General features: G+C 43.3%; 2 protein-coding genes across 6 annotated transcripts in view; one reads left to right on the forward strand and one right to left on the reverse strand.

The window, feature by feature from the left end:
* Positions 1-477: 477 nt before the first annotated feature.
* Positions 478-8,864, reverse strand: MPC2 (mitochondrial pyruvate carrier 2). Of its 2 annotated transcripts, none has more exons than XM_055701386.1 (5): positions 8,652-8,864; positions 4,532-4,572; positions 2,544-2,628; positions 1,408-1,519; positions 478-737 (listed from the first exon to the last, which is right to left on the reverse strand). In XM_055701386.1, the coding sequence occupies exons 1-5, from the start codon at positions 8,755-8,757 to the stop codon at positions 680-682; spliced, it is 402 nt and encodes a 133-aa protein (XP_055557361.1). In that variant the 5' UTR covers positions 8,758-8,864; the 3' UTR covers positions 478-679. The 2 variants fall into 2 exon arrangements, with proteins under 2 accessions (XP_055557361.1, XP_005445523.3); XM_005445466.4 differs by lacking the exon at positions 8,652-8,864 and adding an exon at positions 5,545-5,926.
* Positions 8,865-9,362: 498 nt separating this feature from the next.
* Positions 9,363-20,702, forward strand: part of DCAF6 (DDB1 and CUL4 associated factor 6) — a 90,593-nt gene continuing 79,253 nt past the window's right edge. The window contains exon 1 of one of the 4 annotated variants that reach the window (XM_055701669.1): positions 9,363-9,645. In XM_055701669.1, coding sequence (XP_055557644.1) covers positions 9,552-9,645 — 94 coding nt within the window. In that variant the 5' untranslated portion in view covers positions 9,363-9,551. The remainder of the gene's footprint in view (positions 9,646-20,702) is intronic. The other 3 variants (XM_055701665.1, XM_055701666.1, XM_055701667.1) reach the window with 3 other exon arrangements.

The following is a 20,702-nucleotide window of genomic DNA, read 5'->3' on the forward strand; positions in this document are numbered from 1 at the left end:
CCTGGGTGCCCACCTGCACAGGAAATCTGTATGTCCCTACAGAAGGGGTGGAAAGTGAGTAACAGACATTTTGGCTATTTATTTTTCACGCTCCCAAGAAGCAGGTCCTTAAATGTTCCCGTCTTCTGCCTTTAGTCGTAAAGGATGACAGAGGCTAGAACACCAGAGGCACATGCTGGTTTGCCCTCCTCTTGTTAAAGACTGGGGTGGCCAGGAAACAAATGAAGACCTACAAAGCCGAAGCTGAAAAGAATATCCTTACACTGCCAGGGAAGAGCATCAGGGAATGAAATGCAAATGCTACCATTGTTGGTTACTGGAAGTGTGGTAAAACCCCACCCAGGCCTGACGGATGACAGGAAAGAAGATGACTTCAGTCTGAGGCGCTCCCAGCACTGTCACCGGCGTCAGGTAAGGTGGGGCCCAGCAACTCCTCCTGGGCACAACCCACAATCAGTTTCTTTTAAAGAGATGATGTAAGACACACAATTTTACTTCGATTTAAAAGGTTGCTTTTACATTTAGATGTATGGTGATACTTTGTTATTTGCACTTAGAAAACACTTGTTCTCTAGACCTTTAGATTTCCTCTTTCATTTTCTCAGAGAAAAAAATTAAAATTAGTGAAGCAAGGTCCCACGGGGAAGGGTTTGTGCGTTGTTGGATTTGACCTGTTGGGTTAAGCATCTCTTTGCTGCAGCTGCTCTTGTTGTTTTGCTTTTAGCTCCTGGTTATACCTATAGGGGGAAGAAAAAAAAAAGCACAGACTAAGAATAGAACACCAGTTGCAACAACAGTGCAACTAACGAACGATCTGTTCAGATGTTAAAAATTACAACGGATTTCAGGGTGGAAACTCAGGACAGGATAGTTTAGTCCCTATAAATAGTTTCAAATTAGTTGTGAAGTTTGCCTCATTCCTGGCCAGTAATGAAGCCAGAGAACTCCCAAGTTTTCCCTCAAGAAATAATAATTAAAAAAAGAAAGAAAAATGCTGCTCTGCTTAAGAACCCTCTGATCCAGCTGGACCTGACACGATTCTATGCTAAAAGCTGACAGAAGTGCAAAGCTTATGAGGAGGAGAAAGGCTAGGCTGTCTGTCGGTCAGACCTACAGCCTTTGAAGAATGCCTTTTACCTTTTTACCTTACACTTTTCAAGTAAAGCACTCCTTAAAACGTGCTCTGGGTATACTGCAAATACTTAAAGCTTCACTCCCATTCAACTGGAAAACTAACAATGTAGCAAAAAAGTTCTGAAATGTTTAATTAATTATTCAGTTTTTCTTGCCTGTTGCACTGACATTTGAGGCTGGTAGAATTTATCAATTCAAAATAATATTAAAAAAACCCCAAGGTGGTGTGAATGCTAAGCCACAGTATGTAGAGTAGCCCTTCTTAATACATACCTCCATATTCGGAAGAGTTGAGAGCCACCAGCACAGCCAACAAAAAAGTTCACAGCAAACAGACTCCAGTTTTTAGGAATAATAACTAGAGAGTACCTTGACCAAATAAGGCCTGTTGAATTGAATGAAAGGGAAAGTTTAAAGATGTTAAATCTTTAAAGTGAAATATTCAGACATTCCCCTAAGTTTGGAGACAGAATTGTGGGCCAGCTTAAGTAAACAAGTTTTACAACTTCACATTAGACAACTGCTTTTCTTATAAGTAGCTATTTCTCAGTTAAAAGCACATCAAGTGCCAGCGGACAGCTGTGGATACGTATTGCATTTTTCCAAGACAGTTATCTTCATTCAAAGTCTTAATATCAAAGATCCTCTGTACCCTACAGCAGTCTAGACCTTAATTCTCCAGCACAGTTGTAGGGTAGTGGCGTTTTGCCATAGTATTTCCAGCTTGCTGCGCCAGCTTAGAGATTACAGAATCCACCAGCAAGAAAGGTTTACGGACCATGCAAAATGCACAGCACTGTGGCAGATACAAAATAAAGTCTGAAGAAGGTGCCAGTTGTAATTTTGATTTTCAGCTTTAGCTGCCACAGGTCCTGCCCCTGAAAAGACCTGGCAGAACACCTTGAATACGGAATATTGTTTCTGCCAGTGTGAAAATTCACGGCAAGCAGCAGCGCAGCAGTCAGCGTACCACCGCTTCCAAGTTCTTGTAACACATGGAAATTCTTTCCAGTTATGTTAGCGTAATTACCCTACCATTGTTTAATCCCTTCAAGTCTGTTCTAAAACAGTTGCTATATCCTGGACTGATTTCAGAATTACTTGACCTGAAGCAAAAGAGGTCACTTGGTGGAATGAGTGGCATCGTTGTAACTTAAGGGATGAAAACTCATATCCTAACTCAGAACAACTTGCTCTGGACAATTCCGAATTAAGATACGTGTAGAAAACTGTTACATAATCACAGAGCTCTTACAGATTCAATAGGAAGTATAGGTCTATCCTAGAATTATCATCCAACAGCGACAGTGAGAATAGAAACGGCTCAGTACTGATGGAGGATTCGGAAAGTAGCGTATACAGTTTTAGAGAGGGTGTTGTGTAAAAGCATGGAGTAACTTTGGCTTTACCTGTGGCCATTAGTACTGCAGACTGTGCTGTGCTGAGCTTTTCTGCCGGTCTGGTCATATCAGCCATTCCAGCACATACCAAACCCTGTAAAGAGAAATTCAGTGAGTACCAGAACAACCTGTAACAGATCAAACGCTTTAAAAGGCTCAGTGCTTATTCTATATGCATTATGCAGAAGATGGGATGTATTATATGAGCAGAGTAATTAAGACTCTCTGAGACATCATCCACTTCTAGTCCCTTCTGGTAGGAATAAGAACATGTTTGGGGGGGGTTCAACTGGCGTAGTTAATAGTATGTAGAGTGGCTCTTTAGAGCAGCTGTCATGCTTTACCCTGCCTTCAACCTATGAGGCTTAGGAATTGGCTTCCTTAAGATACTCTTCAAACTCCTCAATCCCAGGCAGTGGCGATTTTATATTCATTTAAGACCAAGGTTAATTTAACCTTAAGGTTAAGAAAGCAGCTGAACCCACATGCCTGCCCTCCCCCCGCCCCCCTTGGCTTTCAGGCAACAAATAGAAGCTTATCTAAATGTAGGCCCTTCTTCCTAAAGCTCAGGCTAAGGTACTGCTAGTAAAGATGTAGGTGTGAACCATATATACTCTTCATTCAGCTTCATCTGAGGCGGCAGAAGTGCTTCCTTTTCAGTATAATTTCAGGAAATGCAGAGAACTTCCAGGTGAAGTGAGGAACAGCTTGGCTGATCTACTTGACAACATTACTAGCAAACATGCTGCTTGATTTGTTTTGTTGTGTTATTGACCTCTACTGGAAATACAATTTCATGTTCGTTTTACAAGAGTTCACCAAAAAACCACACACACCCCCCCACCCAAATGAGTCCTAATGCTTTTACTTCACTGACTGCCACTAAGGACTCCTTTGGCTCAAATCAAGAAACTGATTTTCTAGGGTAGATGCTTCTACGTGCTGCCTCACTTACAGGATTGATATGGTTGTGGTGGTAGAGACTTTCAGCACACTTGGGGTAACTGCATTAAATGCGTCTTTGCCATGTAGCGGGAAAGTCTGTTTAAATTCTCAGTGAAGAACATCACTGTGAGCTTAGAGAAGCCTTCCTGCATGTTCACAAAAGAAAAACTACCCATATATAAGCTCTTTTGATACAGCAGCTTCTGACAGCATCCTGCTCAGAAGAGTTGCCTGCATGCCCAGGCTCAAGAACACGTTGCCTGGGAGCACCTCTGAGAAGGGGCAGTTAACCATGGTTACTGCAGCTCCAGTTTGGGCTGACAAAGAAACCAAGCTACAGCTTGGAGCACAACGCGCTGCCTGTGGCCTGTAAAACGCTGGGGTTCACAATGGCAAACTTATGAACCAGCTGGCAATAGGAAGAACAAGTTATATCCTTGCATGTTATCAAACACGCTTTCTGATTTTAGAGGTCATTTATTTTACTTGTACCAATACAACACCTAGGAGGAGTACAGTGAAGCAGGACGGGGCATATAACTTTACCTGTGCGCAAGAACCAAGGAGCATAACCACGTGGGAAGCAGAGCTGCACAGGAAGCAGAGAGTTACTGACAGCCAAAATGGCAGTTGCCTTTTTTCTTTTGTTTTCTCAGGATTACCTTATACTCCGATACACTGCCTTCAAACTATAAAGGCTAAACCAAATTCCTCAGTCACAGAAGAAATACATGCTTTATGAGTTTTAAATTATGCCAGCTCATGCCTACCTTGAGCAACAGTTAGCACTTCACAAGAGAAAGCTTTGTGAAACTTTCAGCGAGGAGTACAGTTTTTCCACAAAGCATTTCTCCCCCCACTGTATCCCCTGCATGTTGTGTTATATGTCATTGAGGCTAATTTTGTTCCTCCCCATGTATTAAAAATTACAGCCTCCGTATTAAGTCTTTCTTTAGGCTCAGATATCTGTTAGGAAACTATTGCTTGCTCAATGGCTGCTGCAGATTGCCCTCTGAGTGACATCCAGACACCAGCTGGCATCTTGTACTTACCCATTTCATAACAGGTGCCCAGAAAAACACTGTTTTGGGACCTGAGGGAGGAGGGGGAAAAAAGAAAATAAGTTAAAATATTCAGAGAAGTGTCTGTTTTAATACCCACAGTAAGTTTTGGTTGTTTGGGGTTTTGTTTGTTTGTTGGTTTTTTTTTTTAATAATGAATTGTGTATGTTAGCACAGTTTCTACCACTGTACAAGCTCTATCACCTAATAGTCATAGCTCATCAACCCAGTGCATCAACCTTCAGTTGTGTAATGAGTCCACCCAGTTCTGCAACAGATGAGTAGGATTTTGTATTTCTATTTTTAAGCAAATGAGGACACTACAGCAGACAAAAATGCATTTATAATGAAAAGAGTTAGGATAAGGAATAGTTAAGACAGTTTTTATGTAATCATTACACGCCACTCTACAGCTGAACTAACAGCATTAGCATTTGAAATCTTTGTGAACTGAATCTTGCAAACTAAAACCCCAAAATATTTTATTACTGGTACTGTAACACGTCAGTCCCTTCTTCCCTTCCCAAATCACAGCCCACCTCTTCGTGTGACAGAAGTCGTGCTGCACAGCAGCTTTAGATTGTTAAAATGAAAGTACAAATCACAAACACAGTAGCAGTAAATGTCACAGGGAGAGTGTCCTCATTCACCTCCAACTTGCACCCCTGAATATCCATGTCTTTCTAGCAGAAACAATGCTTCCCACCCAATCAACCCTACACCCCAATAATCTACCAACTGGCAAGAAAGGATTGCAGGGGAAGAGGACAAAGTATCTACAGAAGGAAGGGAGAAAAGTCAACGGAATGGGAGCCGGGAAACATCTCTCTTACAAATACAACACATCTTACAGCGGTGCCAAAATGGCAACTGGTTGGTTAAACCAAAGTGTTGTAATGCCACATCTACAGCATGCAGATTGCCAGCCATGCCAGAAATCATTAATCTAGGACTACGGCTTGAAGCCTTACAAGAGAGACCATGATCCAAAGTATCAAACCCACCGCACTGGGTGACAGTCAGGACACTGGTTCCGATTTCTTCAAAACACATCAAGTTTTAGGTCTTGCTAGGCCACTGTTCAGCATTCTGATAACATGCAAGATGAAGCCAAGTTTTCACTGTAATATGTTACATATTATAAGTAAAGTTGTAAAATACAAATGATAAACACTAGGGCTTTGGTTACTTGCTTTTTACTGACTCGGCCTTAAAAGGGCCTTGCAATAACTATTTATACTCCCTGTTTTAAGCCCCCTCAAGTTGAAAACTATGACTTGGGAAAAATTAACCATCAGATGTCCACAGCAAACACCTGTGAAGCAACTCATAATTTGGGGGATGAGACTTAACTGTTAACAAATATCAGTTGCTCCATCACATTAAAGCCAACTAAGCCCTATAAAAGGGGCAGGGCAACTGCAGCACAGAAAGCAATGAAAACTGGCTTGGCAGCTTTGCATAAAGCCCTCTTTAGACACACACGGCTTGTGACAGCGATCAAGTTTCAAACCACAGTTAACTACCAGCACGTGCCTTTTTGCTTGGATAATTGAACATTTCTACCTACCACAGGACTGAGTTTTTTTAGGATGCCTGAGGTTGTGCAGCCACTAAAACTGTCCAATATTGTTGAATAAATACAACTCAATATTCATCCTTTAAAGATATAAACCTCAGTTGCTGTTCTCTTAAGCAGCTACTTAGTATGTCAGTATCAGGCTGCAAATACAGCTCTTTATAAATCAGAGGTCCCATGGAAGTAGCTTTAATATAGCTTTAACTATTTTCTTCTAAAACACAAAATCAGATTTGGAGCACTAGAGAATGTAGGGGAAGTATATATTATTAAACTGACATTCCCTAAACAGCTAGTAAAATTTTCAAGACGACTGACATCAATTTCTATTAATAATAGATAAATCGATAATTTAAAACTGCTGACTCCAAGAATAAGAAGTAATTGTAGACAAGTAAGGTACCAAGCCAAGCTTGTTTCAAGGGAAGACTGTCAAATGCCTTAAGCAGAACATCTCTCCTGAAGGCACTCCAGTAAGCACCCAGCCAGGGAGAGCTCTTCCCATATCCCGACACCTGGAATTTTTCAAGGGTGAATTTGACAGCGGCACATCAGAGCAGGGGCATACCAGAGACTAATTTGGGTATCATGTGTGTGACCAGTTTATAGAATTTATGACTTCTATGAAACTTAAGAAGTCTTTGTCCTGGAGAGTTCAGCTTAATCAGGCAAAGCGAACCAAGGAGGCCATAGGACAGAGAGCACAAGCTCAGCCTACGCTTCCCTGTGGCTGCCAAAAGCGATGTTCCCTGCTCTGTGGTAGCCTGGGGAGTTGGTGTGCTGTGCCCCAGGCCCTTCGATGTCCTCCAGCTGCCTCACTCTTTGCAATGCCAGCCAAAGAAACAGCTTTTCAGACCAAGCATCAATTATTTTACTGGAAGCTTTCTTTGTGCCAGAAAAGAAGTAAGCATTGTTCTTAATTTCTCACAAGTGATTTACAATTTCATGACAGCGACACTTACATTCCTAAATTAGACTAGCAACTTAGATATCACCAGAGATAAAACGTGAGCCTTTCATTTTTAACCTACTTGTTTTGCAGTCAGTGACAGCTATTGCGTAACTTTCTCACAGATCCACCTTCAAGATATGCAAGGCTTAAACAGAAGTGGCAGAGGTTCAGTTTTGATACCTGCTTGCTCTATGGCTTTTCTTACTTACACCATCAGTATGGATTACGGCAGATGTATGCATACATGCACACACACACACTGCATCCCTAAAAAAAGTTGTCTATTTTAAAATTAATTTCAACATTACGGTGGTGAACAGAAGTAACCCACAGGCAGTTCCATGAAGCAAAAAGCACTGCAAGCAAGCCTCCAAAGCTTTTTCCAATTAGTACTACAGTTCTGATGAAGAATGAACATAGATGTTCCCAGTGCTCACCATGCCTTGTACTCGTTAAAAGCAATTGGAAGCTGCCACATTTCACACAGGATGAATGTGGCACTCAGAGGCTTGGCACCTTTACAAAGTAAGTGCTGGATATGTTGACTTTTTATACAAAAAAAAATACATTAATGTTATATATACATATATTGGCCTAGTGAATTCAGTACAAGTCGGACATTTTGGTAACTGCAGTTTTTACTCTTTAACTGTGATTTCTTTCACGCAACAATTTTCATTTCAAGGAAGGGCTGTTATAGGAGGATGGAGCAACTGACCGAAAACTAAAGTCCATTTTCACAGTGCATATGCCAGGTAGGTGAAGAGTCAAGGATGCACATCATGCTGAAGCAAAACAGTGGGGAAAGCAGCCAATGGAACTTTAGGATTTTATCGGGCACTCTTTTTAACTAGCCTATGCAATTTGTTTACATGACAAACATCACCTAAATGGCACTGAAACAGATCACTTTACAAGAGGTTTCCCCCTAATAACACGAAAAAACATGTTTGCTGAAGTAAAGGTAAGCTTTAGGTCAGGTAAAGGTAGCTCAGTAGCTCATTTCAGGGAAAATCCAGCCCACCCTTCCCCTCAGGAGCCCTTCCATTAGGAAAGTGGATTCTTCAAGGGCACAGGGTGCCTTCCAGCAGGAGCGCCATATTCGGCAGAAAGAAAATAAACAGCAGCTTGCCTTCCACCAGAGTACACTTGGAGATCAGAGATCCTTGCAGCGCTCCCCGTTAATATTCCAGCACCTGCACTTAGAAGCGGCGACTGCTGGGAGCCTTCAGGCCCCTTGGCAAAGCACCGCACCCCTGCGGCGGGGCCAGGGGGCCCGGCCGGGCCGCGGCAAACGGCGGAGCCCGGCGCTGGGGGCACCCCGGCCCACCCCTGCCCTGCGGGGGGCACGGGTAGGGCCGCGTCTGCCTTTTTGGTTTCCTTCTGCTTCTCAAACAAAAGGGGCTCTCCTTCAACGAGCAGCAGCTCACCCTCCGGCAGCTCTCCCCGTGTCGGGATGACAGCGACCCTGCGCCTCCCCTGCCGCCGGCGGGCCCGGCCGAGGGGCAAGGTGACCCCTCAGCCCCGAGGCGGCGCAGCCCGGCAGCCGTCGGGCCGGCCGGCTGAGAACGCCCCGTTACCTGCCGGGTGGTTGTAAAAGGGCCGGAACCGCGGCGGCAGCTTGAGCTCGATGCGGTCGAGCAGGCGGTGGTAGGAGGCGCGGAGCCCCGCGACGGCGGCCGCCATGTCGGGGCGGCGAGGGGAGCGCGGGGGCCAGGCGACAGCGGGCGAGCGATGTGCCGGCGGCTCCGTCCCTCAGCGACCCGCCGTCCTTCCACCGCCCCCCGCGCGCTTCGCCTGCCTGTCAGCCCCGCGCCGGGGGGAGGAGCCCGCTGCCTGCGCGCTGATTGGCGGCTTCTGCGAGGGGAGGGGCGGGGCGGAGAGGTTCGCGCAGCGCGATTGGCTAGGGCGGCCTGCCCACGCCTCGTGGGGAGAGCTGGCGCCAGCGCGCCCGGAGGAGGCATCCCGGCCGCCTACGGGAAGGGCGCGAGCGCCCGGCTCAAAAATGGCCGCCGGCGCCGCTTCACTTTCCCGTTTCAAGATGGCTGACGCAGGGAAACCCCACGTGCCCAAACACAAGATGGCCGCTTAGTGGCTTCATCGCTCACCCCGACAGCCGGTTTGGGCGGGGGCAAAGCCAAACGCGCTAACGTCATTCCCCCGGGGCGGGGCCGCCCGAGGCGGTGTTACCTGCTCTCGCGAGACTGCCGAGGCCGCGGAGCGCGGCACCCCCTCCCGTGCGGCGGGGGCGGAGCGCAGCGGGGGCGGGGCGCCATGCCTGGGGGCGGGGCCGGCGGCCGCTCCGCGCCCCGCCCCCTCCGCCGCCGCTCGCTCCCCGTCGGTGCCGCGGCGTGAGGCGGGCGTGATCGCCGCGCGGGCGGACCGGCCCGGGTTTCCATGGTGATCGCGCGGGGCGGCCGGTGCCGGCGGAGCCCCCGACACCCTTCCCTCTCTCCCCCGCTGCCCCTCCGCGCAGGGCCATGTCCCGCGGCCACTGCCCCCACCTGCTGTGGGACGTGCGGAAGCGGAGCCTGGGGCTGGAGGAGCCCGGCCTGCTGCGGAGGCACTACCTGGGTAAGGGCGGGGGCCGCGGTGGGGGCGGGCGCCGTGGAGCCACCGTTAGCTCACCTCACACGGTGCGGAGGGGGCCGGCCGCCCCTTCCGCCGGCCGCCTCGCCCGCGCGAGCCCCTCTCCCCACGCGCGGGTGTCAGCCGACCCCCTCCCCCCTCCCCCCCCAGCCCTCCGCGCTCGCGGGGGGTCCCGGGCACGGCGGGGCTCCGCTCCCGCCGCCCCGCTTCCTTCCCGGAGGAACTGTTGCACGGGAGCCCCAGCCGGGAAGTTGGGCGGCGGGCGGTGGCGGCTCCCAATAGCCTGGCAGCCGTGGCTGATGCCCGCGGGCGCTGAACGGGCTCGGGATTTCCCGGCCCTGAGCCGGCGAAGATCGCTAACAAAACCCCTAAGTGCCGGGATAATGGCCTGATTGTTCCCCGGGCTTTGAGGTGTTTCCTGGGGTTTGGAAGCTGAATGCCGGGCAGAGCCGCTTGAACGCGGTCGGTGCCGGCTTATTTAGCGGGTCTTTGTGCTCGCAACCGCCCTGCAGCGGGCGGGGGGGCTGGGGGTGCGCCTGGCCCTCGGCGCTGCCCCCTCCCCCCCCGGCGCCCGGCCGCTTATTTTCACTTTTTAAGTGCCACGAGTTAAAAATAGCCTTAGTTTCAGTTTACGAGGCGTCGGGGGAGATTTCTGGCGTGTAACAGAACCGTTGATAGTCGGTGTAATGGCGCAGGTCGCATGCGTTCTCCCTCTTCCACTCCTTCCCCAAAATTCTTCTTTTAAAAATATATATTTTTTTTCACGTGTTTTTGGAGGTGTGTGAGGTGTTGCATTGATCACGGGGTGTGCGTGGGGGTGACGGCTCTCCGGGAAAGGTGGTTTGTTGGGCTCCAGCACACTCTTTTGTACTTGTCTGGCTTAAATCCTGCTTTTGAGTGGCGACGCCGAGTACTCCAGGTGGAACTTACTTCCAGCACCGCTAAAAGTGTGGCTTTTTATACCCCCTGGGTGCTTCAGACCGTGGTTGGTATTGGTTTTCCTTTGCTTTCCTGGTGGAATGTCGCATTTCCAACTTGAACTCCGTAGTTTTGGGGCTGTGGTCCCTGAGCACCCAGTAATCCCCAAGCAGTTAACTGGGAAAAGCAAGGTCACTGCTGGCAGGTTTCCACCTACAGTAGAGAAGGTGTCTGTGTGTATAGCACCTACGTGCACGTAAGTCCTTTGGAAGGATTTTTGGAGGTCCTAAAATTAAAATGGTTGAAAACATACGGTCTGATTCCTTTTGACTTTTGTGATGTCTTGACAGTGTGCTTGGCCAAGCCTTAACTGAGGACCGTCCTAACTTCTAGTGATCAAACACAGATATCCTTCTGACCAGCTACTTAAGGATTTTTTTCATTTATTTATTTATATTTTTTGTGCCTGCTCCAGTTGGAGCAGAAAAAACCCCGACGTTAAAACTAGGACTGTAGTGTGTAGGTTTTGAAGAAGCACCATAAGACCTTTTTTTTTAAGTTTACATGCTTGTGTCTTGACAGTTGAATTATTTAGATTTGATCAGTACAAATCATCCTCTCAGGTTTATTAAGGTGTCTTTTCTGGGCACTGCTTCAATAAAATGTGCGTGACATTAGTTAGAAACAAAACCTCTCTGGTGACTAGGTTAAGGTCTCATATTTACTGTTTTTTCATTTAAACTAAACGTGTTCGGTAGCTTTATAGCCTTGGGAAAATAGGACCTGGGAGAGGTTGCCCACTGAATTGATGTTAAGATCTGCGTCGGCGCTGGCAAGAGTGGCTCAGCCCTTGCTGACTTCTGCTTTTAATGAAAGGGGTTAGTGCATGGCGTGCTTGTCTCGTAGAGCCATCGTGCTTGGATTTCAAATGGCATTTATGGCCTTAATAGACCCACTAATTTGGCTGGTAATCAGGTGTGATTGCTCATGTGCAGATTTACCAGGCGACAGGCACCTTTTTGTGTGCAGTTTAGTGTGTCTATGGTTCTCCTCTCGTTCAGACTTAAACAGTTCTATGTAGGAGCTTTGTTTGGACACAGATCGAGACAGCAGTGGTCAGACATGTGACATTGATTGTTGGTCATTGCCTATCTAGTCTGGATGGGAAGTAAGGTTTCTTCATATTTATACTGTTTTTTCCACTGTTCCAGCTGTCTGGCAGAACAAATGCAAGTCAGGCATTTTATTTTGACTTGGTAATAGTATTGGAAGACTCAAGGCATTTTCTGTGTTTGTCTGGGAGTTTTTGGTAAATTTGTCAAAACAATTACGGATACCAGTAAAAAATAAAGTAGGTTGTATGTCTCTTCCTTATCTGCTGCTCTTCTTCGTCCAGAACCCTCATAGCATGTCCTTAGCTAACGTGGTTCACAATGTGTGAAGGAAGATGTGTGTATACAAATAGTACTTGCAGAGTGAACCGTTCATTTGGGTGGTGTTATGCTGCAGTGTAAAATATGGAGAATATTGAAGGCAATTATGTATTGAAAGAAGACATCTGAGAACTCACCACTGTTTCCTATTTACTCAGTGTTTTAGTTTCATGTGAACTGGCAATCGAGGGGGACTCTATTTATAGCTTCTTTTAGCTTTCAAAAACAGCTGCTCCAGGAAGGATCTGTGCATCCTACTGTACCTTTCCGTGCAGATAATTCGCTCCTGGAATTTATGTCCTTGCAAAACTCAGTCTGATTTTGCAAGATCTCTAAATAATTGTTCTGAAACCTAGTCAGTTCTGGATAGAATTCCAGAGGAAAGCCTCGTGGAGATGGGGCAATATATCCGTACCTGGGACGTGTCCTTCAGATGCTATCATTGGGTAAGGATTCCTGCTGTCGTGATAGCGGGAAAATGTGGGTCTTATCAATGTATGTTAGCTACATTTTCTTCAGGATTTGTAGGCTAATTAGTCTCAATTTCAGACAGTGCCTGTATCTGAAGTCTCCAGAGTCAGCCAGGCCTCGGGGAGGCTGTCAGTAATGCTTTTTTCTTTGATTCGGTTTGGGCATGGTCTTCGCCTAATGCTGGTGGGAGGAGTCCTGCTGCTGGATCTCAGATGGAAACAGAGCATCAAACTACTTCCAGTGGTTAAAAACATCACCCTGCTTTTCCACAGGAAAACATCGGTGGTAAACTGTAGCCTCCCATTTAAATTCTGCTTTGAAACCGGCCAATGCAATTATTCAGTCATGACACTTTCCCGAGAATCCCCAGATCTTTGTTGCAATTTTGTATTATTGTGGCGGTATTTTGGTGACCGATGAAGATACCCGTTCTCGTAGCAGGTGAAGTGTTCGGTGCCATCACCATGAAGGCCTCTATTGGTGAAGTGTAGCATATAGTAATTTGACTAGAGAAATAGCAGCATGGGTTTCTTGCAAGAAAGAAGTGAGTGTGTAATTCCTCAGAAGAGATTTAATGTGATGGGTTTATTTGCTTTTCTGTGGAGGGTCATGCTGCTAAGGATGGCTCTGTTTAGTCAGGAGAGGAAGACTGAAGACTTCTTCTCTTTTTCTTTTATTTTTTTTTAATTAACTGGCATAGCAAGTTATCCAGAGAAAATCTGTTAGTCTAAAATAGTTTGCAGAGAGGAGCTGATTCCGTTTAGCTCAGTGATTGTCAGAGGTTATGGTGCTTGGTACAATGGAAGCAAGCATCAAAATCAGTCAGTTCTCCCTAATCTCCGATATCCTTGTTCACAGACTATTTGCTAATATCATCTGTCTTTGTGATATGAAATTCTTAAGCTTACCAGGTTTCTTGTGGTGCTGTCTCCTGACTGTCCACTCCCCCCTCTCTTTAAAGACTGTTTCTTATCTTACTAAGTTTTTCTCATCCTGTTTTATAAGATTTAGGAAGGGTTTGAAATCTATAAATCAACTGTAAAGCCGACCAGTAGTTAGGTTGGTTGTGGTCAAATTTTGTAAAGTTTCAAAAGGAGAACTGTTACTATTTCATTACGTAGGCAGGGAGAATTTACTAATCAGGCATCAGTAGTTCCCCTTCTTTACCAAGACGATCCATAGTAAAACCGAAACTAATTACAGTTTTGAAGTAAGTTAATTGCCCTGTTCATAAGTGGCTTTGAAAAACAGGATAGGCAAGAATAGCTGTTACATGTATGGACAACCGATTAGTTTTGATATTGACTGTGTTATATTCGTTACCTTATTAGTTTATAAAACTAGTTGTGGCTCATTGAATATAGTTAGAATTGGGTATTGCTGTTGAATGTATAGTTCTTCCTAAAATACATTGCCCAGGGTGAGAGAGTGAATTGAATTCCTTAAAATACTGAGAACTTTCCTTCTCTCTGTTGCTTTTCCTTGGAGAAACAAAAACCAGCAGAGATGGAAACTTGAATGTGAGGGAGAACAACTAGAAAGAGGTGTATTATTTTCCCCAGTTTTTGTTCCAGCTGTATTTCAACATATGCTATCTTAGGCTTTGAAAATAATACAGAGTAAGAAGGGTCAGGCAGCTTTAAAGTGATCAGCTTTGTAGTTGGTGCTCTTGCAAACTTGGAGATAGTCACAAAGTATTTAATCAGCCTTTCTTCTTTAATTCTTTGCGTAATACTTTTGATGTTTAGTTATTTTCAGGTGCGCTGTTACATTTCATGTCCTAAACCTCTGGCACTAATTTTCTTTTCCAGCATGGATTAAAAATGCTCATCTGTCACAGCTAAACCCCAGAACTGGTGAAGGTGTTTTATGTTTTTCCTTCTACAAGTCTAGCAAATTAACTGCTGCTTGAAAAAGGGCCATTATTAATTTGCCTGGTCGTCTGATTATCAGGACACAAATGAATGACTGCTGTTTTAATGTAAACAGTGTAGCTTTCTGACTCACGGCATCTTCCACTGCACTTTGTGTGCTCAGGAAGCCAGTTCTGTAGTGATACATCCTGGCACACACCAAACACTTTGTGAAACTAGACTAACCGAAGATTTTTAGAAAGATACAGTTGAACTCCCCCAATTTTTTTCATTGGTGATGTCTTCTGAATAATAGAAGTAGGCAGAGTCAGAATTGAAGTCCACAGTGTAATGAATGAATTAGAGGAAAATACATCTTTGAAACAAAATCGAACAGCTTTAACGTGCTCAATCTAATATGTGTCAGTCAGGAAATTTGGGATAGTCCCTGGGTTTTCAATGGTCGTATAGAAGGGCTTAAGATGTATAAGAGCATTGCAGAAAAAGAACGTTACTTTTAAACTGTAAAACCCACGAGTGTACAGTGATCAGATATTGCCTTAAACTGGATATGTTTGGGTTGTTTTCCCCTGTTAATAAAAGCAAGACTTAGCGACTACAGTCCTTAAAAAAATGTAGATGAGCAATTGAAAGAGCAGTGTGTCGTCGAGACCTGTTGATAACCAATTGAATTTGAAGGAGTTTAATGAAGAGACTACTATGTGTAAAATTAATTCCCCGATACCGTCTCATTTAGATTGGTACCAATGAACAGAAAAGCAGATGTATAAAGCAGCATCTTGAGAAAACGTTGGGGGTGATCCTGGCACATAAAGATTAATGATTTTTTTTTTTTTCTTTTCTACTTCCAAGTAAATCAACTGAGATAATAAAGACACCCACTTTAAATGTTTTAATAGAATAATTTGTAAAAAGTAGCACACTATCAGTAAAGGAAAATAAAACATAGTATAGCAGGATCATCTGGAGAAGGCAACATATGAAGAAAATACTAGAAAACCAGAAAGAGATGCGAGCTGGGAGGCAGGATTAAGGTTGGATGAGTATTTCTGGTGCCTGAGTGCCGAATACTTGGTTTTAATTTCAGTCTAATCAGCCTTCTGTTATCTTTGGGATTATTTCACTTGCAGACTAATCGAGCTATGGAAGTGGAGACACAGGAGCCGCTTGGACCTGCAAGTGGTACAGCCATGTAGCACTACACTACTTAAATTTGATATCTTATTTTGCTACTATCTCAGGAATCTTTGTAGTTAACAATATCATTGGCCTTTTCTCAGTCGCATTTTGCCTGTGTGTTTTGTGGTTTAATTGTTGTGGTTTGTGTATCTGCTTCTGTCTGCTCGGTGTTGTTCCACCTTGCTCCTAGTTGCTGATAAAGTGTTGACAATCACTGTAGTATATACTTTTTTTTTTTTAAAAAAAAAAAAGAACGTCTGGGATTACTCAGTGCCTTCTGTCATTCTGTCCTGAAATAAGAGAATAATTTCCAATGTTAGTTTTGGGGATGTTGGGGTATAAGGTCTATTATTTATGTACTACTAACATCAATTTGTGAAAAACTGTAGACCCTTACAGATCATGTTGTTATGTTCTTAAGTGGGATTGCTTTGCTGAAACTTTTTTTCTTTTTTCCATAGTACTGTCTAGATCAGATATTGTTACCAATGAACCTATTTACTGAGTTTTGATGTTTTAATTTTGTACATCATCAACTTTTTTGCTGCTGTTGTATCTTGGCATACAGCATAAAACCATAAATGGGAGGGTGATTTCTGGCATCGCATACGAGTACATCCAGTCTAAGTGGAGCTAGAAGGAAATGATCAAAAATTGGTACAACTGTTTCAGATTGTTGATTTTTCTGTCCTTCAGAAATTCAACAGGCTTTTTAAGTTGTCTGCAGCTTCATCAGCTTTGTTTGACATGGGCTGAATTATGTAGATGTATTTGTACTTTTTGTTTTTAAGGGATTAATAACCTTGTGTGTAATGCCTGTGCACTGAACGTTAGTTATGTGTTAATGGTTGCCAAGAATATGAGTGTTTATGTAAGTGTGTTGTAGGCCCAAGGCTTTGCATGTACGATTGTATTATTTGAATTACACTGTCTTACGATGCACATGTATTTGCTTTATGTCCTTTGGAGTCACAGCCTTCTCATGCAAACAGCTGGAGAGTATAAAGATTTGGTGTCCTTCAGATAGCTTTTCATTTTTGATTGCAATATTTAATTAAATTTACACTGTATGCTTTTAAAGACAGTCTTTGTACAAAGGTTGTCATTTGCTTTGTAAATAACTGCCTGTGTCTTGATACTGAGCATTTCAGACAGCTTTGTAGTTAAGTTGCACCTTGATCTGGTAATAATGAGCTTTGGATACATGAAAGCTGTCTCTTGCTGCAAAAACAAGTCGTGTACTGGATTTGTATTTCAGATTGAGCCAGTGATGTGGGAGATCACTTTAGATCTCTCTTATTCATTTATTTATTTATTTTTTATTTTTCCCCCCCTCTGTAGCCTTCTTCCAGCTGGATTGCTTCCATTAACTGCATTAGGGAGACCATTAAGCATATCTGTGTTTAGTCACTTCTGAGTTGTTGCTGTGCAATACTGTGAGTTCTTGTCACTTTGCTCGTGATCCCTGATCTTCTATCCTTGAATGCCCCGAAAATAGTCTAGTGGGATATAACTGATCATGTATCAAGAACTTGTTGACGCTTGAAACTTGTCCTGTCCTAGCAGTAAGGAAAAACGTTGGTTTGGATTTGAAGTATGCCAGCCTTCAAACAAAGCTGGATTTTTCACTGGTTAAGTGCAAGTCTCAGCGTTTTTGTGTCTTTGGGGCTTAGTGAGTTGCTGATTCAGGTATGTCCCAAATGCTTTAGCATGTGTTGAATCATTAAATATTGAACATGAGTATCGTGAGATGGAATCTGAGTCACATCAGTGAATTTTAATATCCCTTTATTTTCCTCATTTTGTTCTTCAAGGATTTGCAGGCTTTCCTCAGGAAAATTGAACGCATCCTTAATGCTGCTGCTTTCTACTTGGCAAATGTCATGAGCCAGATGAGGATCCATCGTTCCCTTCCCTGTGAACTGAATAGTTCTGAACCATTAGTGATGTTTGTTTAACCTTTATGGAACCACTTAAACTTCACCAATATAGAAAACTATTACACAAAACAAACCCCACCTCTTTGTGAATTTGTTATTATTATTGCAGTGTGTTCCCATTATTTAGCTTTCGTAGGAAATGAGAAAAGATGTGGTGCTTTTAAAATTTGTTTTTATTTCAGAAATACTTTTACGTCCTGAAAACACTCTTCGGTAAAAAATAAGTCTCTTGAGTTAAAGAACAGGGATTTTTGGTCATCTAGGATGAATACGTACAGTTTAATGCAGCCAGCTTGTTTTTAAATGCCCAATGATAATTCAATTTATTTTACAGTGTTAAATTAATAGTCACCTACTACCAAGACTCAGATTTCTACTTTAGCTCAACTTTTGATGTCATCTATCTTTAAACTCTAATCCTGAGCCATTTCCAAGTGTTCACACTTGTAATCTCACAGGGTTATGTACCTATATCTTGTTATGGTGTGTATATCTATTTTACATTTTTCCGCAAACTGAGCAGTGTATAATTGACCTACAACCCAGGATTAAATGGTATGTTTAATTAGGTAGGTGTGCAGAATAGTAAACGCCTTAATTCAGTTCCACCCTGTCCAAATTTTCAGTTTCACTGAGACAACCCCGTGGGAAAGGCAGGCTCTGCTTTTTTTGCTAGAAGGCATGTCTCTTTAGATACGCTGGTAGCCTTCTGTATAATCTCTTGTTAATCCGTTTTAAAACGTGTATTGAGTTAGCTTACGCAATTTTAAATAGTAGGCTTTTATTTACCCCAGAATCGTTGTCCAAAATGCGCTGGGGGATGTTCGTGTGACTGGTCCTGCTGGCTGATTTGAAGATGCAGTAACCTCTGACAGACACCTAAAGGTGATGGAAGGGCTGGCAGCAGTACTGGGCATGCACATCTTCGGCAGTGAGAGGACATGCCTGCTAGGAATGTGCTTCTCTTCAGAGCAGATTGAAGTAACTCCTTCTTTCCTCCTGCTAGTGGTTTTCCATGCTCCGCTGTTTGTTTTGTCTGAGTGCTTGGGGTTGGTAGATAACGGTTCTGCTGCTAACAGTCTTAACTTCTGCACTGGGGTAGACTCGTACCCCTGTTTTGTCTTCTTAGACAACGTCTGTTCTTGCTGAAAAGCACAACTCCTCACTGACCTGGGGTGTTAACACAGATAAATAGTGCTGGAGAAAATAAAGCGAGAGTACCTGATGTGATGCGTATTTCCCAAAGTGTTGTAAGGATTGTCTGGGTTACTATGTTAATACCATTTTAACAAGAAAATATTCAACAGACATTACTGTTCCATATACTATTTCAGATGAAGACTTTTCAAAGTCAGAGAAAAGCATTTCCAAAGACTTGTTGAAACCTACAGTAATGCTATGCACTCCAGCTTGCAACACTGTGTTATATTTCTTTTTGCCTTCAGTTAATGGAAGGCTCCTTCTAATCCTTTGATTAGAAGAAAACAGGGCTCAAGTGTATTTTTCTTTATCTGATGACTATTCAGTTTTGTATTAGTATCTGGTTTAGAATTTCAAGTTGTTTACTTGGGAGTCATATTTTAGTGCTGATGGAGAAAACAGAAAATGCTTTTGCATTTGGTTAATCATAACTTAAGTGTGATTAACTGGATGTATTTCAGGTAGTTTTGTGTTGAGAAGAATAAAGTGGTACATGGTATCTTTTTTGCTTTTGGTTATCTTTTACGTAGATATAGCTTCTCTTTGTTTCATCATGTGAATATTTGTCCTCTGCTCTGTATTAATCAGAAATATTCGTGATGCAATATAAAAATTTCAAGTGCCTTTTATCTCAGTGAGTAATTTGTATATGATCGTTGGACTGCTTTAATGTCCAAATGAATGAATATCAAAATTGCTGAAAACTGGCGTTTTTCTCCTGTCACAAAACCACGCTTGTTTTATCTTCTGCTCAGCTGCAATCTGTGGCAAGAACAATACAGAAGGCGCTGCTGTGGGGAGTGTATGTGGGGACAAGAGAGCTGTCAGAATACGGTGTACTTGTGAATTAAATCCACTTAGTGCTAGTCAGTATAGCACGCTCACTCCGAAGCTAGGATTTGGAATATACAGATAAAAAGCCTTCTCTAAGACAGGTAGTTTTACTTGATACCACATTTTTGCTACTGAGAACACCTTAAACTGTTAGTAATACAATGTAATTTTATGTATTAAGTATCTTTCAAGCATAAAATATGCTTGATATCAAAGAAATTAAATACATTGCTTTAAGGCTGAAATGCTTGCAGCTTGCCAGTGCTGGAGCCCAATGGAAGCTTGTGCTTGGGAGTGGATACTTTTAGTATCTGAGCTGTTTGAAAGTTTATTGCAGACATTGCTACTAATGCAAACAAAGCTGTGCTGTTACCTACAGTGACTAAGTCTAAGTAACTTAACTTAGGTTTAGTAGAAGCAAAATTGAACAGAAGTCTTTTCTAGGATGCTTATTAATTACCCCAAGATATACAGTCTTGCTGAACTTTTTTTTTTTTTTTTTTTTTTTTTTACTTTAGCAGATCTCTTTTGTGTTTCTTTTGAGGTCAAATTTTTGTACCAACATAATCACTGGGAGATATCACAGGCTTGCTGGATTGTGATTCAGGGCTTAGCGTCCTATCTGCTGTATTTCTGTCTGAGTGTTTATATGTGAAAGTTTTGTGTTTCTGAATACATGAAGCTTACTCTGAAGCATATCTTAGGATTTGAGTGCAAGCTTGGTTAACACCCAAGTTGTTTGATGATGGGTGTTTAGTAGCAAAGCTGTTACGTATTAAAGTAGCAAGTAAGTCTCTCCACAGAAATGAAAATACTTTTGTTTTTTCTGTATAGCATTCAGGCCTTTGGGGATGTATCATTAAGAGCAGAGAAGAATTCGGGTTATCTGTTTTAAACTTAAACCATCACAAAGTAGTTGTTAAAGTAACTTGAAAGGTAATCTTTTAAACATTGGCAGAACCAAGAGTTACCGTTTTTGGCATTTGCAGGGCCTTGATCAAAGGACTGGAGGTGACACCGATGGATTTGGCTTCTGGCAGTGCTGCTGATTCATTCTTCCCTTTGATAAATTGCTTCGGTTTCCTGTCTCACAGTTTCACTGTATATAAAATGGGACCATTGTCTATGTAGCTAACAAGTGTTTTTCAAGATTTTAATTAAGCTCCGAGAATTTTAACATACCTCAATGTGTA

Source organism: Falco cherrug, chromosome 2 (assembly GCF_023634085.1).
Source record: "Falco cherrug isolate bFalChe1 chromosome 2, bFalChe1.pri, whole genome shotgun sequence".
Lineage (NCBI taxonomy): Eukaryota > Metazoa > Chordata > Aves > Falconiformes > Falconidae > Falco > Falco cherrug.